Here is a 22979-nt window from a genome sequence, read left to right as displayed (position 1 = left end):
GCCTATGGACTTCAATTTCCCTCAGGATACCCACTTGATCAGCAGCAGTTTCTGTATCAGAACACCGCAGTGACCCTGCAGGCCTGAGGTACTCACCAGAAAACCCATCCCTTTCACCCCATCATGCACTACCATCTTATATCACAAAGATCTTGAATAATCTGTATAAGTGGCATAGAAGTGGAGATTTAGATGGAGAAACTGAGCTTTGTCCTTATAGACTCATCAAGGACTAAATATGGTAGAGACCCAGTTTCTCAAAACCCATCATGTTTTTTTACAAGGAAAGGGAGACTTCAGCACCATGCCCAGTATTATATAGCTTCTTAATGATAAAGCCTGGAGGAAGTCCTGCACCAGGAATAGGTACTTCCAATTTGGGAGCCATGGAGTTCTTAAAACTCCAAGTGTAGGTATGGATTTTCTTCATCAACAAATGCTAGTGGTGCATCTATCAGCAGGTTTGGGCTTCAAAAACGCAACTTCCTAGCTGAAAGGTTGCAAACTACCTCAGGATAGCCCCAGAACAGAGTCAGAACATAGACAGGGGGATATTTGCTCCCCCTTTTTCTTCTATAGGATTCCCTTTCAGAGGCAACACCAACACCAAGGAGAGCTATCACCATGAAGCATGCACACCACTTACATGCCTAACAAGACTTTCATCAGCTTGTTTTCTCACATGACATCCCAGGAAAACTAAAGCACAACTTGTTCCACAGTGATCAAGTCTCCAAAATGCAGTATGAAAACCAACTTGATAAGCCATCTGCATGCTTGGACCCAGCACCACCACCACTGCCCCCCACCCCTACACAGTAAACTGGAGCATTTAGAGATGGGAGTTAAGCTGACCACATTTAAGGGTCCAAATCATCTGGAAAAGGCTTAAAGCAGCAAGCAGCCACTGCCAGGCACTGAAACCAACACTCCCAATGAGAAGACAAACATGTTTAAGAAGTGCTCCCAAGTTGAAGACCTTGGGTCTCAGGATGTCAAGAAGCTTCTTGGAGCATCGGACCACCTAATGGAAGAAACAAGGCCAGAAGAGCCAGACCAAATATAGTTTGTTTCTTGAAGAAGAGAAGGGAAATGGAGATTAATAGACCCCAATGCTACAGAAGCAAGAGCACATCCAGACCAAGGGCCATTTCATTTAGTCAATTACTTTGATTTAGACTCAATTGAAGAACAAAGTTTTGTACTTTTCATCTGCCTATCTTATAGCACCTGTATCCCAAGACTTCCACCCTACATGAAATGGTAATAAAGGGACACTATTACCAGGGACATGAAAACATACCAAGAACCCTACAAGGAGGAATACCAGAGAGGCAAAGGAAGAGGTCTGTGCAAAATCCCCCACACATACATGCCCTCCGACCAGAAGCCACCGGGAGTTACCAGACTGTAGGAGACTAGGTTTCTCCTTGCAGTTAGGACAGTCTGGCCATTTCTGTGGATGGTAGGTTTCTTAGTAGACTGAGAGACACTTATTTTATGATGCCTGACCCCAGTCAGGGGTGGGAGATCCTCAATTTTAAATTTGCCGTACTGACAACTGTCAAGAGTGGAAACAGACCCTGTGCCGCTACTTACTAGCTGTGTTATCCTGGATGGGTCACAATCCCAGGGAGTTTGTTTCCTCCTCTGTAAACTAGTCTAACACTAACCGCATCCAGAAGTGTGAATAATGGAGCTTACATTTATTAGATGCCTACCACCTGTTACCTAGTCAATCCTCATGGAACAGTCACATATTATCCTCAACTTACTTATAGCAATGAGAGAAGATAACACATTTAAAGTACACAGCACTGTCCTCAGCACCTAGTGGCCACTTGATAAATAGTTGAATCGGAACAATATCCCTAAGAAAGGGATTGGTTATTCCCTGGTCTCTTGAGCACTGAAATCGTGTGCCCAAATTCCAAGTTTGCATTTGTATATACAATTTTATCGATGCCCCTACTTCATCTTAAACTAGTGGAAAAAGACAATTGAAGACTTAATGTTGACATAAATGAGGCATTCAAACCAAGAGAAGGCCAAATGAGGTCAGATTGTGTTGAATCAAAAGACTTCACAGAGAGGAGTGGAGGGAGGGCTATTTATAGGCCCGTGCAACTCCCAAAACCCAGGGCAACAGCAGTGAGCCCACAGTGGGCTGAAAGCAGAGGAGACCTCATTTCATCCATCTCATTTAATTGTTTTAGTGGTGTCATGGTGTTCTTATGTCTTTGCACTTAAACCATCTATTTGGGGGATAGGTCTCTATCAACTTAGAAAAAGTTCTATCTGGTTTTAGGTGTGTGTATTTAACCAACACTGCAATAGAAACTATCAACAGTGAGTTCATGGGAAGGTTCCCCACCCCCCCCTTAAGGTGGCTCTACCAAATTTTGAAAAGTACCATGTGACACACATTTCAGGAACTACATCTTGCTATGGCCGTCATTAGCAACTAGAAGGGGCAGAATGCTAAGACCCTAAACCCCAGGGTTGCCACTCAAATCCACTGGCCTAGGTGTTTTAGGACAAGGGGGACTAACACCCCAGGAGTATTTTTTCCAGCCTGCCTTCTCTGGTCCTTACCAGGCAGCTCCATCTGTTTAGAACAGTACCCTAGGGCCCAAAATGCCTCACAGGACAGTGATTACCTTTGAGCAGTTTGGAGTGGGCTAAAAGCAAGGGGTGCACGGGGGGAAAAGAAATCAAGTCAGGGAAACGAAGGAAGAGAGAAGGAGGCACAGGAAAGTTCTTAGCCCTACTGTCAAGTCCTCCATGAAGCTGGAAGAAGCTATACTCAAAGAACGCTGGGTCTGAAATGCAGAGACCTACAGTGGGGCAGGGGGGGGGGGGGGAGATATTCTCGGGCAGAGGCCTTCTCCTCCAGCTCCTCCCTCTAGGCAGGCATGTTAACTCCCAAAAGCCCCTTTTCCCTGATAAATAAGACCCGCCACCTTCAACCTTTCCCACAGGCTGGTACCTCACTGGCCTTCTCACTTCCAAACTCTGAGAAGAGGAAAACATCTGCCCAAAGTAATCTCAAAATCTAACTGTGCCTGACACTACCTGCCTTAGGCAATCCAAGGGGAGAGCTTCAAAACCTCAGAACTATTTCTCTAGGGTGTGCAAGGAAAGGTAGGAAGAGGGCTGGCTTAATCAGAGGTTAAAAAAGACCTGGCTTTTCCAGAAGGTAAAAGGCACCTGGGCCCAGCATCCCTCCAGCAATGACTAAGAACACCTGAGGCTTCTTCACTACAGAGCTGAAAGCAAGTGAGGCTAGGTGTCTGTCACCCAGAGTTGAAAAGAATGTTGTCATTCCTCACAGTCACCTGTACAGGAAGTCAGGTGCTGAATGAGATCTTGCCATTTGTGACAACATGGATGGACCTACAGGGTATTATGCTAAGCGAAGTCAGTCCGAGCAAGACAAATACAATGGTTTCGCTTACATGTGGAATCTAAAAAACAAACAAAAAACAAAACTGGACTCAAATACAGAAAACTGGTTGTTGCCAGAGGGGGAGGAGGAGAGGCAAAAACAAGCGAAGGGGATTAAGAAATACAAACTGCCAACTATAAAATAAGTCACAAGGATGAAAAGTACAGCACAGGGAATATAGCTAATAATACTGGAATAAGGTCATATGGGGACAGATGGTAACCACACTAGTGGTGAGCAAAGTATAATGTACAGAATTGTAGAATCACTATGTTGTACACCTGAAACTAATGTAACATGGTATGCCAACTATATAATATAGAACTAAAAAAAGAAATCAGGTGCTGAAATAAAACTGGAGAACTTTAGCCTTCTACCTGCCTTGAATAAGGGGTCTATGTTTAGGATCCGGAGGCAGTTTGGAAGGGAGCCCCCAAACCTGGCGCCTGCACGAATACATTATGATTTCCACGTCTTTGGTGGTCCCTGGGTACTTTCACCATCCCCGGTGCATTCAAAAAACAAAACAAAAAACACCTGAAATTTAGAGTTTACAATTTCATTAGTATGAAGACGGTTACATTAAAGTGTTCTTTGGCCAAAGTAATTTTCTTCTGATTATGAAAGAAATGAACACTTTTTATCAGCCCCAAAAAGTACCATCAGCTGTGGGCACTGCCAGCTTCTCTGACTGATGGAGAAATCATCCCTGCTGGCCCCAGCAATGAGCACTAGAGACAGAAGGAGGTGGAGGAGACCTGGGCTACCTTCCCTTGCTTCCCCCACAGCCAGGAGGTGTGCCAAGCCCCAAATGGGACCTGTCCTCATCAAACCAGGGCAGGCCTAGACACGTGAAAGAGACCCCAACTACAGACGCACCCCCTGTGGTTGGACCAGGAGCCTTATTCTAACCTCGGATGGCCCCATGCCCCAGCATTCCCTCCCCAAACCCGTTGCCCCAAGCGAGGGCAGGGTTCGTCCCTGGCGAACTTACTTGAGTTCCACTGACCACGAGCCCGGCCATGGCGACCGGGCAAACGCGCGGCGCTGAGTGCAGGCACAGAACACGGAGCGCGGCAGCAGCGAACGGCACAGCCCGGCGCGCAGTTCCGCAATAAATAGTCAGCTGACCCGGCGGAAGCCCGAGGCGCGGGCGGGTGTCCGGACCTGGGTTCAGCTTCTCGCGGGGCACTAGCCCTTGGCCTGGCCCTCGCACAGGTGAGCCTTGTTCCCCCAACCCCGCCCCGCCACGCTCCGCAACAGGTGGTGCCCAGCGCTGCGCGCTCAGACGAAATGGCATGACCCCTTGACTTCCCCGCGGCCCCCGGGCGCCCTAGGACCCCATAGCTCCCTGGGAGGCCAGGGAAACAGGAATAGCATCCCCAAAAACTCCACGCCCAGAGCTCTACTGCATTAGTCGGGGGGCGGCTGTTGGGGGGAGGGCTTCCCATGAGGGGGGCCCCCACGGAGCAGTTAGCCCCGGGGCATGGAGTACGGGCCTTTCCTGTATTTCACAATCCAGATTACATAACGGTCCTCAACTGTGGGAAGAAGGGGCCTCTTGGCCCGAACTCCCCTCCCCAACTTCGAGGGGAAGGGGGAAGTTGAGAGGTTGGAAGGACACCTAATGGGCGGAGTTTCCATTTGTAGTGGGAGGAAGGGGGAATTGAATTTCCCTATAAATAAAGTGCTGGCTCAGCTAAAAGCACCCCAGCTTACAGTAATAAACCCTAGGGGAGACGAATCAATGATGTCCCCTAATTTCCAAGTTTCTCTTATTCTCTCCCTCCCCACAGGGAAAAAGTATTTGTGATGCTCCAAGTCACCCTTGCGGTCAAATTCCTCCACCGCCGCTCCCCATCCCCGCCCCCCCCCCCACACTCCTTCCCCTCAGCTGGAAATGAGAGGTGGTCATTACTGCCTCCTTCAACAGGCCTCTTCCATCAAGCTGGGTGGGCAGCTCATGCCTGTCCTCAATTGAAAGGAACCAGATTTTCTCCGTGTGAGTTTTTGCCTTGCTGCCTCCATCCCCAGGATGCACAAAGCTATTACCAGATACTTCATGTCACATTATCACCAGCCTTCCACTGCAGCTAAGAGCCAGCCCAGCCTTAACCAACCTCTCTCCCCTGCTCCTTCCATACCAGTGAGTATAGTTTTCCCTTCTCCCTGGTGAATGGTGCCTAAGTCCTGCATGCCAGGCTCCAGGTCTCAACTCAGTAGACCTACTGATAATTGTAGCTTCTACCTCTGTGGAGGGAGCATTCACAGGGTTTTTGTTTTCATTGTTCCATGAGTCTAAACAGCACTTAGAAACCCGTTTGTGCAGCTGATGATAATTATGATCATGGTTAAGCATATTGTGGCTATCATCATTGTCTCTCGGGCTGGGTGCCGACACATTGTAATGTGGGCCCTTCCTTCTTGTCAGCATTCTAATGAATGGTGTTGACCTCTGAGTGTTGACCCGCCTGCCCCTCTCTCTGCTGGGAAAAGCCGACATAGCACAGTGGAGCTGTAAGAACAGAGACTTGGCTGTGTTTACTTTGGGGGGTTCCAGGAAATGCTGCAACAAAAGGTCCTTCAGGCCAAAAAAGAAAGCTTGCCCTCCAGAGATAAGGGGGATCAAAGGAACCTTCCAAGATCTACTGCCCCCCCAGACCAGCTCCTCATGCTCCTCTCTCCTCTGCTGGACACACCCTCTCTGGTCTGTTGTCCACTTTTGTCTGCTTTCCCTGCTCAAAAAGGAGGAAGTGGGCCCAGGCCCTGACAGGCCTACTGCCCTCCCCACCTTTCACCTTGACCTTCCCTAGAAAGGCTCTGACTGGCAGGAGAGGACATGTGGAAACAGGCTTAAACCTACTCAAAGATGAAATTGGAATGCATACACATACCACCCACAAGGAGGGTGCTTGAGGTCATCTCATCCATGCCCCTGCACTCATACACAGCTTTGTCTTCTGAACATAGATTGCTCTGCAAACACTACCTGCCAATGATGCCAAAGTAGGCAGGGATCTTTTCTACTTTTCCAGACCTCCCTCACTATCTTTCCTTCCTCTACATAGCCCTAGGGTGATCATTCTAAAAGCCCAAGTTGACCCTACCTGAAATTTTTCAGTGCTCCCCATCAACTAATAATACAGCCCCAAATCTCCAATATGTCCCTCAAGATATTTTAAAGTTTGTATTTTACTGTTTTTTGTTTTGGTTTTTTGGTTGTTTTTGTTTTGTTTTGTTTTTTTGAAAGAGAGAGACAGAGTGCTAGCAGGGGAGAGGCAGAGAAAGAGGGAGAGAGAGATAATCCCAAGCAGGCTCCGCACTGTCAGCACACAGCCCAATGGGGGGCTCAAATTCACAAAATGTGAGATCATGATCTGAGCCGAAATCAAGAGTCGGACACTTAACCAACTGAGCCACCCCAAGATCTTTTATAATTCCATCATGCCTTATCTCTTCTGCCTCCTCCTCCACTTCTCCCATCCTCTGCCTGGCTTTTAATTGTTCTGTCTAGAATGCCTCCCCGCACACTCTTGTGAACACCTAGCGTGTGTCCACCAGGTGAATACATCCAGGAGGCCACATAACTAGGGAAATCACAAAAAATAAGGGTAGCTCAGATTGAGGTGGGCTTCATGTCTGAAATCTAAGTTGATGGCAATACGGACCTACTGAAAGTTCTTGAGCAGAGTAGAAATTTGCTAAATGCAGTGGGGGAGGCTCCTCTAAAAAGAAACTGGATTCACCTCTCCTTACTCCCTTCAGCTTTGGAAGTTATCTTCAGAACAGAAGAACAAGAGGAAGGGAGAAGAGAAAAGGACAGGAGGGAAAAGGAGCAGGAGAAAAAGAATTTGGATCTTTGAACCAAAGAAGATTGGAAGGGGAGGATGGAGGACATCCTTATACCTCCTCATCACCTTCTTGAACAAAAAGGAAAATTAAATAGAAATAGCAAAGGTAGGATGGCTCAGTGGGTTGAGTATCCAACTCTTGGTTTCAGCTCAGGTCACGATCTCACAGTTCATGAGTTTGAGCCCTGAGATGGGCTCTGCACTGATGGCCTGGACCCTGCTTGGGATTTTCTCTCTCTCTCTCTGCCCTTCCCCGGCTCATACTCTCTCTCAAAATAAATGAACATTTAAAAAAGAGAGAAAGAAATAGCAAAGGTAAAGTTCTTCAGGTAATATGGCCCTCCCTTTGGGAAGGGGGAAAACAAAAGAACACTGAGATAAGGCTGGCCCAGGAGGTAGACAAATGATTCCTTCGGAAGACAAGGAGTTTACCAAAGTGAACAGAAGAGACAAATCTTGTTGGGGCTTCTTCTTGAGCACAACTCTTTCTGCCTCAGCCCCAGAAGTACTGAGGGGGAGGGAAGGCTAATGCAGTCATCCAGATTCTTCTCCAATTCCCTGCCCCCATTCCAAATAGCCAATTGAGAGTAAGTTGCAGGGGTCCCCTGCCTCACCCCATTTTATCCCACAACTCCTCTGCCCCAGCTTCCAAGGACCAGGCACTGTGCAAGGCACTGGGTGTATACATGGCTAAGACATACAATACACTTCAGGAAAGATTTGTGCTGTGACATTTGCAGTACTATTTCAACAAGAAGCCCTGAAATTGTGATCCTATTTTCTGAACCCAAAATTCAGACATGTAGCCCAATTTGTATGCTGTACTCATGAGGACTACAGAACAGAAACTTCAAATCAGACCTGGGCTGCTAATGGCGAGCCTGTGAATTCTGGAGCTTTAACACTTGCATATGGGGAGTGAGAAGATTCAACACTTACTTACCACTAGACATTTCCTTATCACCCTTGATGAAGAGGGCAATATTTTATTCCTACTGTCATCTTTGTTATTATTATTCTCTGGCAGAAAAGGCCCTTTCCCCTAGAGTTCTTCCTCCATTGCATTCCTGCAGACAAAAAGGAAAATCCTGTTTATTTGCAATCAAGGGAGTTGATTCTGAGGTCGACCACAACCAGTGAAACAGAAACTGATTCCTTAAATCCTCCCAACTCTGTGCATCATCAGCTGAGAGGACAGTTAACAAAGTTTTATTAGCATTCCTACCTATCCTTAGTCAAATTTCTATTCAGCCTGGCCTCATTTCTTTCAGGCCCAACACCTGGGCAGGTTAAGATGATTGCTGTAATTAATCATGCCCCAGCCCCTAGTTCAGACTTACCACATTCAGATTTCAATTAAAAAAAAAAATCTGGATGTCTGCATACAGAATGCTCTTTGTTGCTGAAGCAGCCTCCTTGTGGTCTGAAGGAGGGAGTTTAAGAAAGAAGAAAGGTTTCAGGGCCTTATCTGCAGTATTTGCAGGTATGTGAGAGATTAAGGATGATCTAGGTTCCAAAACACCTCCCTGATCTCCCAACTAGAACAAATTACATTTTAAAATATATATATATATATATATTAAATGCAATCATAATGTTTGGCATGATTATTCCTTGCATAAATGTTAGTTTATTATTACCGTATACTATTACAATTATCATTACCATTAATTCTCAGTGCTTCTGAGATCCCTTCTCTTAGGATCTTAAAAGATTTGGTGGTTGTCTCTATTAAAGTGCAAACATTAGGGGAGCCTGGGTGGCTCAGTGGTTAAGCTGCCAACTCTTGACTTCGGCTCAGGTCATGATCTCATGGTTCGTGGGTTCAAGGCTTGCCTTGGGCTCTGTGCTGAGAGCAGAGCCTACTTGAGATTCTCTCTCTCTCTCTCTCTCTCTCTCTCTCTCTCTGCCCCTCCCCTGCTCACACTGTCTCTGTCTCTCTCAAAATAAAAAAAAAAAAAAAAAAAACCTAAAACTAAAATGCAAACATTAGCAGGGGGTGGGGAAGGGAGTAGGTTTGAGGAAGGTGAATAGGAAAGGGGCTTCTGCTTTTCACTGTATATCTTCTGTGATTTTTGCAACATGCATACCCTGCCTTTGTAATTAAAAACAAGGAAGGACATTGGATGGAAGGGTCAGGAAAAGAGAATTTATAACTGGAATTGCTACCAGCTAATCTTTTTGCATTATTTTCACAAATCTGAAAAAAACAATGAAAAACAAATCTTATTTCCCCATTTGCCTGGAATTACTGGATGCTCCAAGTCCTTGGCTGGGCCCAGAGGGAAGTTATCTCTGACTTGGGGACAGGAGCTCATAGTGGACTTTTGAGAAGGAAAAGGAACATTGACCAGAAGAACCTGCTCAACTTTGTACTGTCCAGTGGGGGAGAGGAAAGCAGTGTCTAAGCCCCAAGTGCTTTTCCAGAATCCCAACTTGGCTTGGAGAGGTTCTGCCATTTGGAGGTTGAGGAACACCCCCTGCCCCCACCTCAATTAAAAAGTATAGGACTCAGCAAATGAGATTCTAATCCCATAGATGCTACCCTAGCATGCATATTTCCTCAAGTACCCCTAGGTAATTTGTATTGTGATCATCCATCCAGACTTGGCTGCTTTAGAAATCATTTACTCCAACTACTGATTGAGGAAACTGAGGCCTGAAGCATGGAAGGGACTTGCCCAAGGTCACCCAGCAAATGAGCAGCTGACCCTGGGCCAAAACTCTGGTCTTCTGAAGAAAATAAAACAGGACTCCTCCTACATCCCAGTAAGAAGATGGTGAAGAGAATGGGGAAGAGAGCCAGAAAGATGCCATTTCACATCTAATCACTTCTTGTCACGTCGTAACCGTTTTCCTCATATGGAGCCCCACACTGATGGATCAGAAATAACATTTTCAAAGTTATATCTTCAAGGAAATGGCTATTAATGCTCTTCCTCTCCTTTTAGAGTGCTGAGGAATACATATTAATTTTCTCTCTACTTATATTGCCTATTTGCAAATTGTATTCACTACCCAGTGCTCCAATTTGTCCTACCCCTGAAGAGATTATGATGAATAAATGTGTTCCTGGAAATAAAATAAAATACAAAATTTGTCACTGAGATTTATTTTTATAATTATTTACAGGGATTATTTTAGAATATATGGGGGGCAATAATAATAATGCACACAAGAGGGTTCTGGCATGATTTACCAGTATTAATTCAGAGTCTCTTCCTACTTCTCCAAAAGGAGCCCCAGGTCTGTCTGCAGCTCTGAGCCAGGGGTAAAGCAAGTGTCAGCTGCACCTGAAACCACCAGTACCAGGAGGCTGAGGGTCAGATGAAGTGCTGGGCAAATCTTGTAATGGCCAGTGCCCTGGATTCGAGAGACCTAGCTCTGCTACCATTAGCTGGGTGCCCATGGCTGAAGCCTTTCACTCCTGAGGTCCTCAGTTTCCCTACATGTGAACTAACTGATCTAAGGAGAAATTTACTACTAAAATAAAAGATACACAAGTAAGTATGGACACGTCCCCAAAATAAAGAGTATGTGCTCATTACTAAATATTTCTTGACACCTACTAGGTGTCAGGCACAGACAATAAGGAACAAGACAGATACGATCCTTATTCCTCCGAGGCTTATATTCTGGTGGGAGGACACAGGTAATAAGTAAATAGATAATATAATTTCAAGTATGAGAAACGCATAATTTCCGATAGCAGTGACACATGCTATGAAGATAAAAGCAGACAATGTGAGGTGGGGGAGGGGGTACTAATTTGGATACAATATCCAAGGTCTCTGCGGGCTTTTCGGAGCGTTTCTCCTGTGAAATTCTTGATGAGCAGAGCACAAGCCTGACTTTAGCCCCTCTCATAATAGTTTTGTGGTCCCAAACTGCACAGCCCCAGACAGCTATGGAGTGTTCTGGGAAGTCTTCTCTAAGGAGCAACATTTGGGCTGAAGTCTGAGTAATAAGATGGAGCCAACCATGAGAAGACTCAGGAGAAGGATCTTGCAGGCAGATGGAGAAGCAAATGCAAAAGCTATAGAGTGTTCTGTTAATCTCACATTGCTGTGTTGTCACCTTGCTTGTGCTTGAATGGTGAACTTGAGCTCAAGCTTCCCAGTGTCACCCCAGCCAGAAAGATGGGTATCCAGGTGTACCTGCACCAGACTTTTAATTCCTCCAAAACACAGGTGGGCTGAAGCCTTGAGATACTGCAGCTAAAAGCAGAGGCATTCATGGGCACACAGAGGTTCTACAGCCCTATCAAGTGTCTGTGGGTTTTCTTGGGGAAGAAAACACAGAAGGATCACTGACCTTTATACATGACCTCACTGGCACAGACTCTCACAAACACAAAAACACATAACTGTATGTTTAACTGCATACACACAAGACACACCAATGCTGGATTCATGGATCCCATCTCATTGCTATAGTCGGACCTCTGAACCCCAATCTGGGACACACCCAGGTCTCCCATCTACTGCAATAGCTACCAGTGGCCAGTAGAGAATGCAGAAATTTTAGACCGTCAGTACCTACTTAGAACGCAGAGGGTTTATAGCTTATGCTAAGGTACTAGAAATTCATTCAATTCATTTATTCAAAAAATATATATTGGGAAGGGGGGAACCTGGGTGACTCAGTTGGTTAAGCGTCTCTTGATTTCAGCTCAGGTTATGATCTCACAGTTTGAGAGTCTGAGCCCCGCGTTGGGCTATACGCTGACAATGCAAAGCCTGATTGGGATTCTCTCTCTCTCTCTCTCTCTCTCTGCCCCTCCCACACTCTCTCTATAAATAAATGAATGAAAGAATAAATAATATTTTTGAAATAAAATAAGATGCTTCTTCTCTTTTAAAAAAATATGTATTGAGGGGCATGTGGGTGGCTCAGTCGATTGGGTGTCCAACTTCGGCTCAGGCCATGATCACTCGGATCATGGGTTCGAGCCCTGAGTCAGGCTCTGGGCTGTCAGCACAGAGCCTGGAGCCTGCTTCGGATTCTGTGTCTCCCTCTCTGCCCTTCCCCCACTCATATTCTGTGTGTGTGTGTGTGTGTGTGTGTGTGTCAAAAATAAACATTAAAAATTTTTTTTTAAATTTATTAAATATATAGTGAGTGCCTACTGTATACTTGACACTCACCTAAACTCTGGGGACAGAGCCATAAAGAAAACAAAGTTCTACCCTTGTGAAGCTTACTTTCAGTAGGGGGAGAGATAATAAGCAAGTAAATACCAATTACGCCAGCAGGTGATCACTGCTGTGGAAAACAATAGAGCATAGAAAAGGGAAAAGGACTCCCAGGGGGCAGACAGGGTGATCAGGGAAAGCCCCACTAAGTAAGTGATATTTCAGCCAAGACCTGCAGGAAGCAAGGAAAAGCCAGGTGCACATCTAGGGGGGAAATGTTCCAGGCAGCCAGAACAGCAAGTGCAAAGGCCCTGAGGAAAGAAAGTGCCTGGCAGGCTTGGGAAAAAGCAAGGATATCAGTGTGGCTAAAGTGGAGAGAGGAGTGAATAAGAAGAAGAGCAATGCAAGTGGAATCAGGAGGCAGGGGCAAGGAGAGGGGAAGCACATCATCTAGGGCATGAGAGACTGAGACTAAGACTGGGGCTTGTACTCCAAGTGACCTGGGGGGCCTTGAACAAGGGACCCACATTTTGTAAAAACTGCTCTGGCTGCTGTGCTAAGAATGGACCGTGGAGAAGGAATGGCAGAAGCAGGGAGAGCAGACAACAGACTACTATAGGACTCCTGGAGATGGTGAACAGTGCCTAAATATATTTTGAAGATGATATCAACAGAATTTTCTGATAGATTGGACATGGAGAGCATGAGAAACACAGGAGACAACAGTAACTCCAAGGTTTTGACCTGAGCAACTGGAAGGATAAAGCTGTCACACTGAAATGGATGAGCAAGTTAGGGGATGTGGGGATCAAGGGATCACTTTTGGACCTAAGAAGTTTGAGATGACTTTGAGACCATGCAAGTGGAGAGGTCAAGGAGGCAGTCAGTATATGAATGTAGAGTTAAGGAAGCAGATATAGATAGAGTTAGAAATTTGGAACTCCTCAGTTTTTAGATGGCATTTAAAGCCATGAGACAGGATGAAAAAGATGTGAAGACTGGGTCCTAGAGCACTGACAGTGAGAGGTCAAGGGGAAGGGGAGGAACCACAGAGACGGAGAATGAGCGGCTGCAAAGGTAAGGAAGAACCAAAAGCAAGTCAGACTCTGGAAGGCAAGAAAAAAATTGATAAAGATGGGGTTCCAACATAATAATGACAATTGAGCCAAGGACCATCAGGGAACGTTGAAAGCATTGGGTAAAGAGGAATTCACAGATTACCTATAAATTACAAAGGGGAAACTGTACCTTTGCAGTAGAGAGATCTGGTGGTCACAACTCTACCCAGGAGCCCAAACTTAGTATCTCCAAGAGTGAGACAATCTGACAATATGGGCCTCTGAAGTATACACTACTTACATGCTATTCTTGCCAAAATGTTTAACCAGAATCTACTCAGGAGGAAACAGACAAATCCAGAAAGTGAAACATTCTTCAACACAACTGAGCTAGACTGACCAAAATGTCAATGTCATGGGGGTGGGGGTGGGGAACAGGGAGGAGTGTTCTAGATAAAAATGGACGAAAGAAACATTACAACCAAGAGCAATACATGATCTTTCATTGGATATTGAAACTAGGAAAAAGAAAAACAGCTAAAAAGACATTTTAGGGAGAGTCAGGAATGTTTACATTTGGACCATTTGATATTACTGATGATATTACATTATTTTTCTTAGGTGTGCTAATTGTTCTGTGGTTTCATAAGAGAATGTTCTTTTCTTTAGAAGATGCAAGCTGAAGAAATTAGGGGTAAACAAGTTGCCTACAGCCTACAAATGGTTCAGAAAAAAATGTGCGTGTGTAAGGGAGAGACAGACAGAGAGCATGCCAATGTGGTAACCTGTTATCAGCTGATGAATCCAGATGAAAGGAAATGGGCATTATCTTGTTCTTTAATTTTTTTTTCTTAAGTTTGAAAAATGTTATAAATAAAATGTTAAGGAATAAAAGGAATAAAGAGTGATCAATGTGTCCAGTACTACTTAAGATCAAGTAAATAAAGGACAAAGCATTAACCACTGGATTTAACAGCAGGGAAGTCATTGGCAACACTGAAGACAGGAAGAGAGCAAAACAGACAGGGTGGAGGGCAGAAGGGACCTAAAGACCTATATAGGCCTCGCTTTGAGCACAATGGGAATAAAGTGGTTACATTTGCTTTGTAGGGCAGTCAGCAGGACAGTTGTAGGAAAACAGATTTGGAGAAGAGAGTAGGGTCAGGAAAATGTCCTCACAGGCTGTGGAAGTACACCCAACCCTTCCCCCGCCCATGAAGGGTGGAAAGGGCCTGAAAGGAGAGACTGCAAAGAGCTACCATTCACCAAAATACTACATTGTGGGGGTGGGGGGCTTGATGCAATTAAAAAGTCCATATGCACTGTGTGCTCCTATAGAGGAAGCAGCTGATAAGATACTCTAGGACCAACAGCAGCATGTGACAATGTAAGTGCGGCACTGTTGAAGACCTGCTGAGTCATTCTCTCACTGCACTCAGTGCATCTGACATCTGAGCCAAATTCAGTGTGCTAGAAGCCATGACTTTGGGTGTGACAGTGACCTGGCGACACCTTCGTTCATAAAGTCTCCTCATCCTGGGAATCCCTCTCCCCATAGCTCCTTCCAAATCCTGCTCACCCTTGTTGACAAACTTTCTCCAATGCACCAGCCCTCAGTGCCTGCTCCAGAGTCTGAAAGATCATAGTAAAGCCTCTTGCAGGTGCCTGGCATTGACTCCTGCTATATGGTGTTGTTATGTACATTTTTATCTGTCCTAACTATGAGTTCAACTCCTTGAATATAGAGAACCCAGTTTATATCTCAAAATATTCTCAGCTTTGCCCAGAATAAGTGATCTAGAAACTGAAGAAGAGAGGGAGAAAGGGCGGAAGAAGATGAAGGCCATAGTTTAAGCTCACCATGCTGACTCCAAGCCATGGGATCACTTCTCACTTCTAATGGGTTGGAGTGGAGTTACTTAGAGGCCCCTGCTGTCAAGCCCCCCAATTTCTGAGTTTAGAACCCCTGGTAAGAAGCCTCCCTGAAACAGCCCACAGTGCTCTCTCCTGAAGCTGTTTGCAGTAAGTGACTCACCCAATTAAGAGCATCTACATAACAAAGCCTCACCGGGCTGCAGAGGTCACAGAGACTGTGAAGTGTGTCTTTAGTGTGTGCAGCAGAGAAGGTTCACTAATTACCAGTCATTTCCACCCCTCAAGAGCCTGTCAGCCTTTGAGATGCAGAGGATAAAAGAATCCCCAAATTCCCACCCCACACCAATCATTTCTCCCACCCCAACCCTCCCCTGCATTTCAAACCTGTGACTAATAAGTGCCAGGAATGGGCCTCTGCCCACCTGGCTCAGAGGAGGGAGAGAAAAGTAGTTGCTTTGATTGGGAGCATGTTTCAGTAAAAGGGAACTGGGAGGAGCATGAAAACAAGGAGAGTTCTGGAGGCACTGCATCATTGTCTCCATTAAACAAGCAAGCAAACAAAAGTTGTATTGTCTTTCCCCTGTTTATAAAGGCAACAAATGTTTGCAGTAGAAACTACAGGTGAACAAGAAGAAAGTTACCATCACCCGCGATCCCATTCCCTAAGATAGATCCCATTCCCTAAGATATGGTCGATTACACAGACATTCTGGCAGCCTGCATTCTAGGTGATGTGCATTAACTGTGGGTGTGTGCATGTCCTTACTCTCTCATAACCAGATTTTTTCATTAATGATGTATCTCCAACATCTCTCCCCATGGACACATGGAAAGAATGCTAGAGCTGGCAGGGATGCTGAAAGGGGCTAGAAGAGAAGGTGAGTTTGGGAATTCGAGCGTACGAGGGAGGCATTGCCAGAATTTCCAAAAGCTGAAGGAGGCTATTGTGAGGCAGGAAAGAGCACTAACCTTTGGAATGTGGGCAAGTGACTTCCTCTCGATTAGCCTCAGTTTCCTCATCTGCAATATGGGAATAACACTACATGCCTTATGGGATTGTTGTCAGGATTAAAAGAAATCATGGATTTCTTTGGCACTGGATGTTTTATTACTCATTTTAATAAGTGTTCATTCATGCCTACTTTAACTTAGCCCTCTGCTAGTCTGAGTTAGGCATATAAAGAAAGCATCTGGTTAGGCCTAAAGGATCTTAAACTCTACTTGAGAACTTGAACACACACACACACACACACACACACACACACACACACAAAGTTCAACAATATAAATTTAAATAGCTAATGAAAGATATCATCAATTAGTAGATAATTAAGTGTCAGACGAATGGCACCAAGAGCACTGCAAGGATTCAGAGGTAAGAAAGAACACAGGGGGATAATCATCATCATCTCTTTGAGCACTTTCTATGTGCCAGGCACATGCATTGTCTCATTTAATTTACCCACTGACCTAAGAGGTAGGTACCATTATTGCATCCACTTTGCACAGGAGGAAACTCAAACCTTGTCCCAAGCCGCACATCTAGGAAATGCGGCAGTACTGTTCTTTGGAACCAAGCACTTGGATCCCAGAGCCCACCACGTGCTAAAGTGCTATGATCTGCTCAAATGAAGGTAAGCCCTGGGCTCAGCTGAGCCCTGAGCTGAATGGTAGAAGAGGGAGAATGTGGTCCCTCCAGCTTTTGTAGCTGGAAGCAGGCCCAGCATTACAACAAACAGGAAGGGGATTCAGATGACAGACAGGCAAAAAAAGGTAAACAAGCAAACAAACAAACATAACATATCCACTATGCAATAGTTTATAGTGACACTGAGGGTTAAAGATATGACCAGATTTAACTCCAAGTGACTCTTGGCTATTCTAAAATACAATCATTCCGGGCACCTGGGTGGCTCAGTCAGTTAAGCATCCAACTTCAGCTCAGGTCACGATCTCACAGTTCGTGGGTTTGAGCCCCACATTGGGTTCTGTGCCGACAGCTCAGAGCCTGGAGCCTGCTTCAGATTCTGTGTCTCCCCCTCTCTCTGCCCCTTCCCTGCTCATGATGCTCGCTCTCTCTCTCTCAAAAATAAATAAAATAAACATTAAAAAAATGTTTAAAAAAGAGAAAGAGGGGAAGGGGAAGTGTAAAAATATCTGCATCGTCTCCTTTGATCAGGAAAACAAAAGTGTTTCCCAAGGTTTTCCCTCCTGGTTTGCCACCTCCATACTTCTACTCGTGTCTCATTTGCAAAACTGGGTCATATGGCCTTCCCCAGCTACAAGAATTGGAAGAGATGAAACTAGGATTGTCATGACTGGTCTACACCAATCACAAAACACTGCTTGGGCCCGGAACACTGTTACAACGGTAAGCTTAGGAAAAAAAGAAGGAAGGTGGATATTGAACTGCATATCTAAATTCCAGTATCAGATTTGGGCATTGCAGGATTGGAAGTTGGATGCACAGCATAGGGGACAAGGGATTCCATGGAAAGGTAACACAAGGAGTGGGAAAACACAGGGCATGTGGCAAGAACAAAGAAATTAGATTTGACTGGTGTATAGGCAGCTGCACTTTTGTAATTTATCCCATGGAAATAAAATCACTGACTGCAAGGATATAGACTCAAGAAATTTTGTTAGTGGAAAATAAAACTGATAACCTTTATGACCATCAACAGGGAAATGGTTGAATAAGCGGATATCTTCATTCTACAGAACGCTATGGAGCTAAAAATAAATTACCTTTATATCTATAGACCCATTTGTTAGCAAGAAAGAACGAGCAACAGATAACTCTCATATATTCACTGTTTGTATAAACAAGCAATAACATAATAACCTCACACCTGGGTAGCTCAGCTGGTTGAGTGTCTAACTTTGGCTCAGGTCTTGATCTCACAGCTCATGAATTCGAGCCCCACATTGGGCTCTGTGCTGACAGCTCAGAGCCTGGAGCCTGCTTTGGATTCTGCCCCTCCCCTGCTCACACTCTGTCTCTCAAGATTGAATAGACGTTAAAAAAATTTTTTTTAAACCCATAATAGTCCCATATATATGAGCATAGTTTATATGAGCATGGTGGGTGTGGAGAAAGGGACAGAAGTTACATTTCAGCTGTTAACACTGGATATCTCAGGAGACTGGGTGGGAGAGGAGATGGAGAGATCATAAAGTTTGTCTTTAAATATCTCTGAGTGCTTTGCTGGTTGGTGAACATGTTTTTTTATAATTTTGGGACGTAACTTAAAGCCTTTTGAAAGGAGTTTAGAACTACATTATCAAGAGTCAAGTGTTTCATGTAGACAATGGGGAGCCATTGAAGATTTGGGGGCAAGGGAATGATGCGATCAAGAAAATTAACCTAGCAAGAGTACATATAATGGATTAGAGGCAAGAGAGGCTGAGATGAACAGTTAGAAGGTTCTGGTAGCAGTAGTTCAGTCAGGACCTAATAAAGTACTGAACTGTGATAGCAATAATATGTGAAGTGAGAAAGAGAAAAGGGAGCCCTGACTACAGCCTTGAGACACATATGTCTGAATGATGGGAGGAGTGGTCATGGGTGGGTGGACGGTGTTTTCCATTTCCATGTATCAACTAACACATCTTGCACTCTGAAAATCTGAATAAATGGCTGGAAAAACATAGGTATTTCTCTTTTCCAATCTCCTCGAGCATTGACTTATCTGATATTTACCACATATAGGTTCAAAATAATAATTTTTTCATGAGTTTTTATCCTCCTTATTAAACTGAAAACATCTGAGACTATGGAGAATACTTATTGGTGCCCCCCCCAAGGTGCAGTGAGCCCCAAAAGTGATTGTTCATCCATTCAGCACAGTTGATGGTACATACAAATGCTCTTTTCTTCATTCATTCCTTGAAGGAATAGCCCCATCCCTGCCCCCTTGGAGTTACCATCCAGTGAAGGAGACAGCCTCTCAACAGGAAATCCCCAGTGTGGTAAGTGCTCTGAGAGAGGGTTACAGGAGCCCTAACTCAGTACCAAGTGGGAGGGTGCAGGGAAGTGGTGTGAAAGCTGAGACATGAAAAAGAGTAGTGAGCCAGGTGAAGAGAAGGACAGAGGTCATTCCAGATAGAAGGGAAAGCATTAGCAAAGTCCCGAGGGAGGGTGTAGCATGGCACATTTGAGTAACCAGCAGGCAATCGTTGATAGCAGGAACTCAGGCTGAGAGCGAGAAGGAGACACAGAAAGGCAGAAAAGCAAGCTGAGGCAAGTCAAGCCTCAGAGACCCGGGGGCCACGGGCTCAATTTGATCCTAAGAACGATGACAACCTGGGGCTTTTGAGCAGAAGACAAACACTTTTTAAAAAGATCACTCTGGCTTTGGCAGGCACTACAGGGAAAAAAGGAAGGATGCTCACTGGTGTGGTTTCCCCATCAGGCTGGGAGCTGCTGGGGGCTGAGTTGAGCCCATCTCATTTGTACTTTTCCCCCATCTCTGTGCAGGACCGTCTCAGCAAGGCCTCAGCTGCAGGTAGATGTGGTTAACCCACCCATGGACACTCCCTCCACAGGTAAGTAAAAGCCCAGCAAGATTTCCCCGGAGTGATGGATTGGGATACTGAGGATCTGAAGAAAAGAAGGGAAAAGAGTATAGATAAAATGGGAGCGAGGCGAGACGGATTTCTTCTCTCCCTACCTCAATTACTTTATCTGTGAAATGGGGTATTCGTGGTACTTACCTCAGAGACTTGCTGTGAGGACACTATTCATACACAGTTCTTAGTATCTGGCACAAAGCGAACACTCGGTAAGTGTTAACTTTTGTTCTTGTTCGTCCTGAAGGACACTACTGTCTTCCAGGGTAGGGCTGGTCGGATTCCAGAAAATGCTTGAGAGTCGCTGGGCCAGGAAAGTCTCAGGACTACCAAGAGACCAAAGTTTGACAAAATCTTACATGCGAGTTTGGGCCGAGGTTGTTAGTGTGCTTGTGTTCACGTGATTTAAAAAATCCTAACATAGAACATCCAGGTGAGGAAGAGGAGCCGCCACCGCCGTCCCACGAGTCCCGGGTTGTGCGCTAGGCCCTGGGCGGGGGCCTGAGATTCAGCAGCCCAGCCGGCGGGGGCGGAGCCTGACGGGCTGGGGGCGGGTCGGCCCAGGGGAGGGGCGGGGCTGGCGCCGCAGCCCTCGGCCCCGCCCCCAGCGGAAGTGCCGCCGGGCCCGCCCCTCCCTCCAGAGGCCGGTTCCCCTAGCTGGTCACCCGGCCCGCTCTCCCCGGTGCAATTCGGCTCCTAGAGGGAGTTCGGCCAGAGTCCCAACGCCAGGTCCGAAGAAGAGGACCCGGGTCTGCGTATCTGGCTGTCTCGGGCAGTGCTCTCTGTCCCTCCCAGTCCCCCGTCCTCCTTTCCATTCCTCTGTTACCAGCGCGGCCGCAGGCGCCGCGGGGAACCGCACAGGTAAAGACTCGGCTACTGAGGACGCAGGTGTGGGTGCCTCCCTGAATGCACGGGCCAGGGAGAGGCTGATGGCACGTGCCCAGCTTTTTTCCAAAGCGATTGTATTGACAGTGGGGCTCCGGGTGGGCAGACGCGGACCCCAGGAGCGCTACATTGCACTGGGGAAGCAGAGGGGGCGGGACTGAAGCCCCCAGACCTTGAGAGCCGGCTCGTTTGTGTCCCCGCGTCTTGCGCAGGCTCTGTTGTGCCTGGAAGGAGGTGAGCTGGTTGGGTCCGGGCTGCAGCTCCGGAGGGTTATCCCCCCACCCACTCCCTGCGGCGACTGGGGTCTGACAGTCGCTCCTCCCGGGCGCATACAATTGTGAGGTTTGCAGAATGAAAATCAATAAAATCAATGCAAATGCAAAGAACACGAAACGTGTTTGGTTGTTACTATTTGCGTTTGTTAAATTCTTTTATTAATTTTTTAAAATTTTCTTCGTGGAAAAAGTGTCTTTGGCTCGGATCCGGGCCTCGGAAAGGGAGGCAAAATACCCCGGGTCTCCCCGCAGGGGGGCGGGGGGCCTGTCCTCCGTCCCGGGCCGCGCAAACTTCCCGTAGAGGCAGTGCTGGGTCCAGCTGCGGGAGGGGAGCCCCCGGTGCGTTCGGCTTCCGGATACGGCTTCCCGCCCCCCCCCCCCCCCGCGCCTCATTGTCCGCACTTTAGGGAGAGCCCCCACCCCTCCATAGCATTTTCCCGGTTCACCACCCCCACGCCAAGGGGGCCGTGCCTCCTCCCCTCCCCCCCCCCCAGCTCTCCCCGGCGCTTTAAATAATGATATTTGCATGCAGGGAGCGATTCATAAATATGTCAGGGCCGGTGAAATATAGGCAACATTTCAAACTTTCTATTTAAAAAACATGAATTATGGCCGCGGAAAATGTGTTCCCATTTAAAGGCGATACGAAGTATTTGGTGTCTCGTCCCCGGGCCCATCCATCACGCAGACAATAAAGAGAGTTTTTCGCCCTGACACCCGCGATTTATGGGCGCCCTTCTCTGCCCTCATCACTCACCCGCCGCGGCCGGCCCGGCGACAGGCCCAGCGGAGAGAACTGCAGCCGCCCCCCACCCCCGCGCCGGCCCGCGCGCGCACTTTGCGCCCTCGCCAGCACCCCAAGACCTCCCCTCCCAGGGGGAAGAGCCTGCTCCAGGGAGTTGGGAAATCGGCAGTGAAGGTCTAGGCAGCCGACCGAGAGCTGAATCCAAACTCGTCCTCTCCCCTCAGTGCAAGCCTCTTTTAGGGGCTGGGGCTGAGCCGGCAGAGGAGCGGCCTTGCGGGCTAGCTCAGCGTCCGGGCCTCGCCCGCCAACCGCGGCGCGGCGCTTTAAGTTTCCAGCGCAGGCTGCGGGAGGTTATTTACGTGCGGGTACGAGGTGAGGGGAGAGGATTGGGCTGGGGGCTTCCCAAGCCGATCTCTGGGCATTCCGCCCCGGGGAAGGTGAGCTGCTTTCAAGCTTCCTTGAGCCTTACTGGGCGGATGCTTCGGGGCAAAGCTGTTGCTGCAACTTTTACAAAGCTTCCTTCTCCCTGGTGCGATCCCCACAAACACATCCTGGGCGTCTGCGACACCTTGGAAACTATTCTTACGGACCGAGGCGAGGAGTTGGCGAGAAATAGGAAGGGGAGGTGCCTTCCCTAGCCGTTCGCCTCGGGCCAGGCTCGGCTGCCCCAAGCCTTCTTAGCCCATCGCCCACACCTTGCGCGCGCACATACCAGCGCGCGGTCCTCCCTAAGTGACCACCGAATCATAGTGGCAAACTTGCGTCGAAGAAAGTTCGGGCATCATTTGCCGAGGAATTTGCTTTCAGTTTTCGCCGCGGGCGGACTCGGCCCGGCGAGGGTCGAAGCACTACCAGGGGTGGGGGCTGCCTGGCACTGCCGGGAAGTGAGGGGCAGCTCCCGGGCTGAGCGCGTTGATAGTCCAGCGCGGCCGCGTGATCACCGGGAGCCACCCCGAGTCCCATGCTGGGCCGATGCATCTGCGTACACTCGAACCGGGAGCCGTTTCCTGCCGGATGCTGAATTCAGCTGAGAGCTGAATTTATTCGGATGCAGGCAGCGCAAACCGCAGAGAAATCCCGTCGATTCTAAAAATGACAAGGTTGAATTTATTAGATCAAGATTCACGTGTAAGTG

The 22979-nt window shown here is 47.0% G+C and overlaps 1 protein-coding gene and 1 long non-coding RNA gene across 10 annotated transcripts in view; one reads left to right on the top strand and one right to left on the bottom strand.

Annotated features, from left to right (window-relative positions):
• The window catches only part of LRMDA (leucine rich melanocyte differentiation associated), a 1041237-nt gene extending 1020810 nt beyond the window's left edge, over positions 1 to 20427 (bottom strand). Inside the window, exons 1-2 of one of the 9 annotated variants that reach the window (XM_045041006.1) lie at positions 20084 to 20427; positions 8243 to 8366 (exon numbers count right to left, since the gene is read on the bottom strand). Coding sequence is in view for 6 of the 9 variants with exons in the window: in XM_045041005.1 (XP_044896940.1) it covers positions 4443 to 4748 (306 nt within the window). In the remaining 3 variants the exon portion in view is untranslated. Of the gene's footprint in view, positions 1 to 4442; positions 5089 to 8242; positions 8367 to 20083 lie in introns of those variants that run through there. The other 8 variants (XM_045041007.1, XM_045041005.1, XM_045041004.1 and 5 more) reach the window with 8 other exon arrangements.
• On the top strand, positions 4583 to 10406 carry LOC111557087. Its single transcript, XR_006587491.1, has 3 exons — positions 4583 to 4666; positions 5382 to 5594; positions 9905 to 10406. It is a non-coding gene; the product is annotated as an uncharacterized LOC111557087 (long non-coding RNA).
• Positions 20428 to 22979: the final 2552 nt, after the last annotated feature.

The sequence above is a fragment of the Felis catus genome, chromosome D2 (assembly GCF_018350175.1).
Source record: "Felis catus isolate Fca126 chromosome D2, F.catus_Fca126_mat1.0, whole genome shotgun sequence".
Classification (NCBI taxonomy): Eukaryota; Metazoa; Chordata; class Mammalia; order Carnivora; family Felidae; genus Felis; species Felis catus.
Note: the sequence above shows the minus strand (reverse complement) of the source record. Positions and strands in the feature narration are given on the sequence as shown.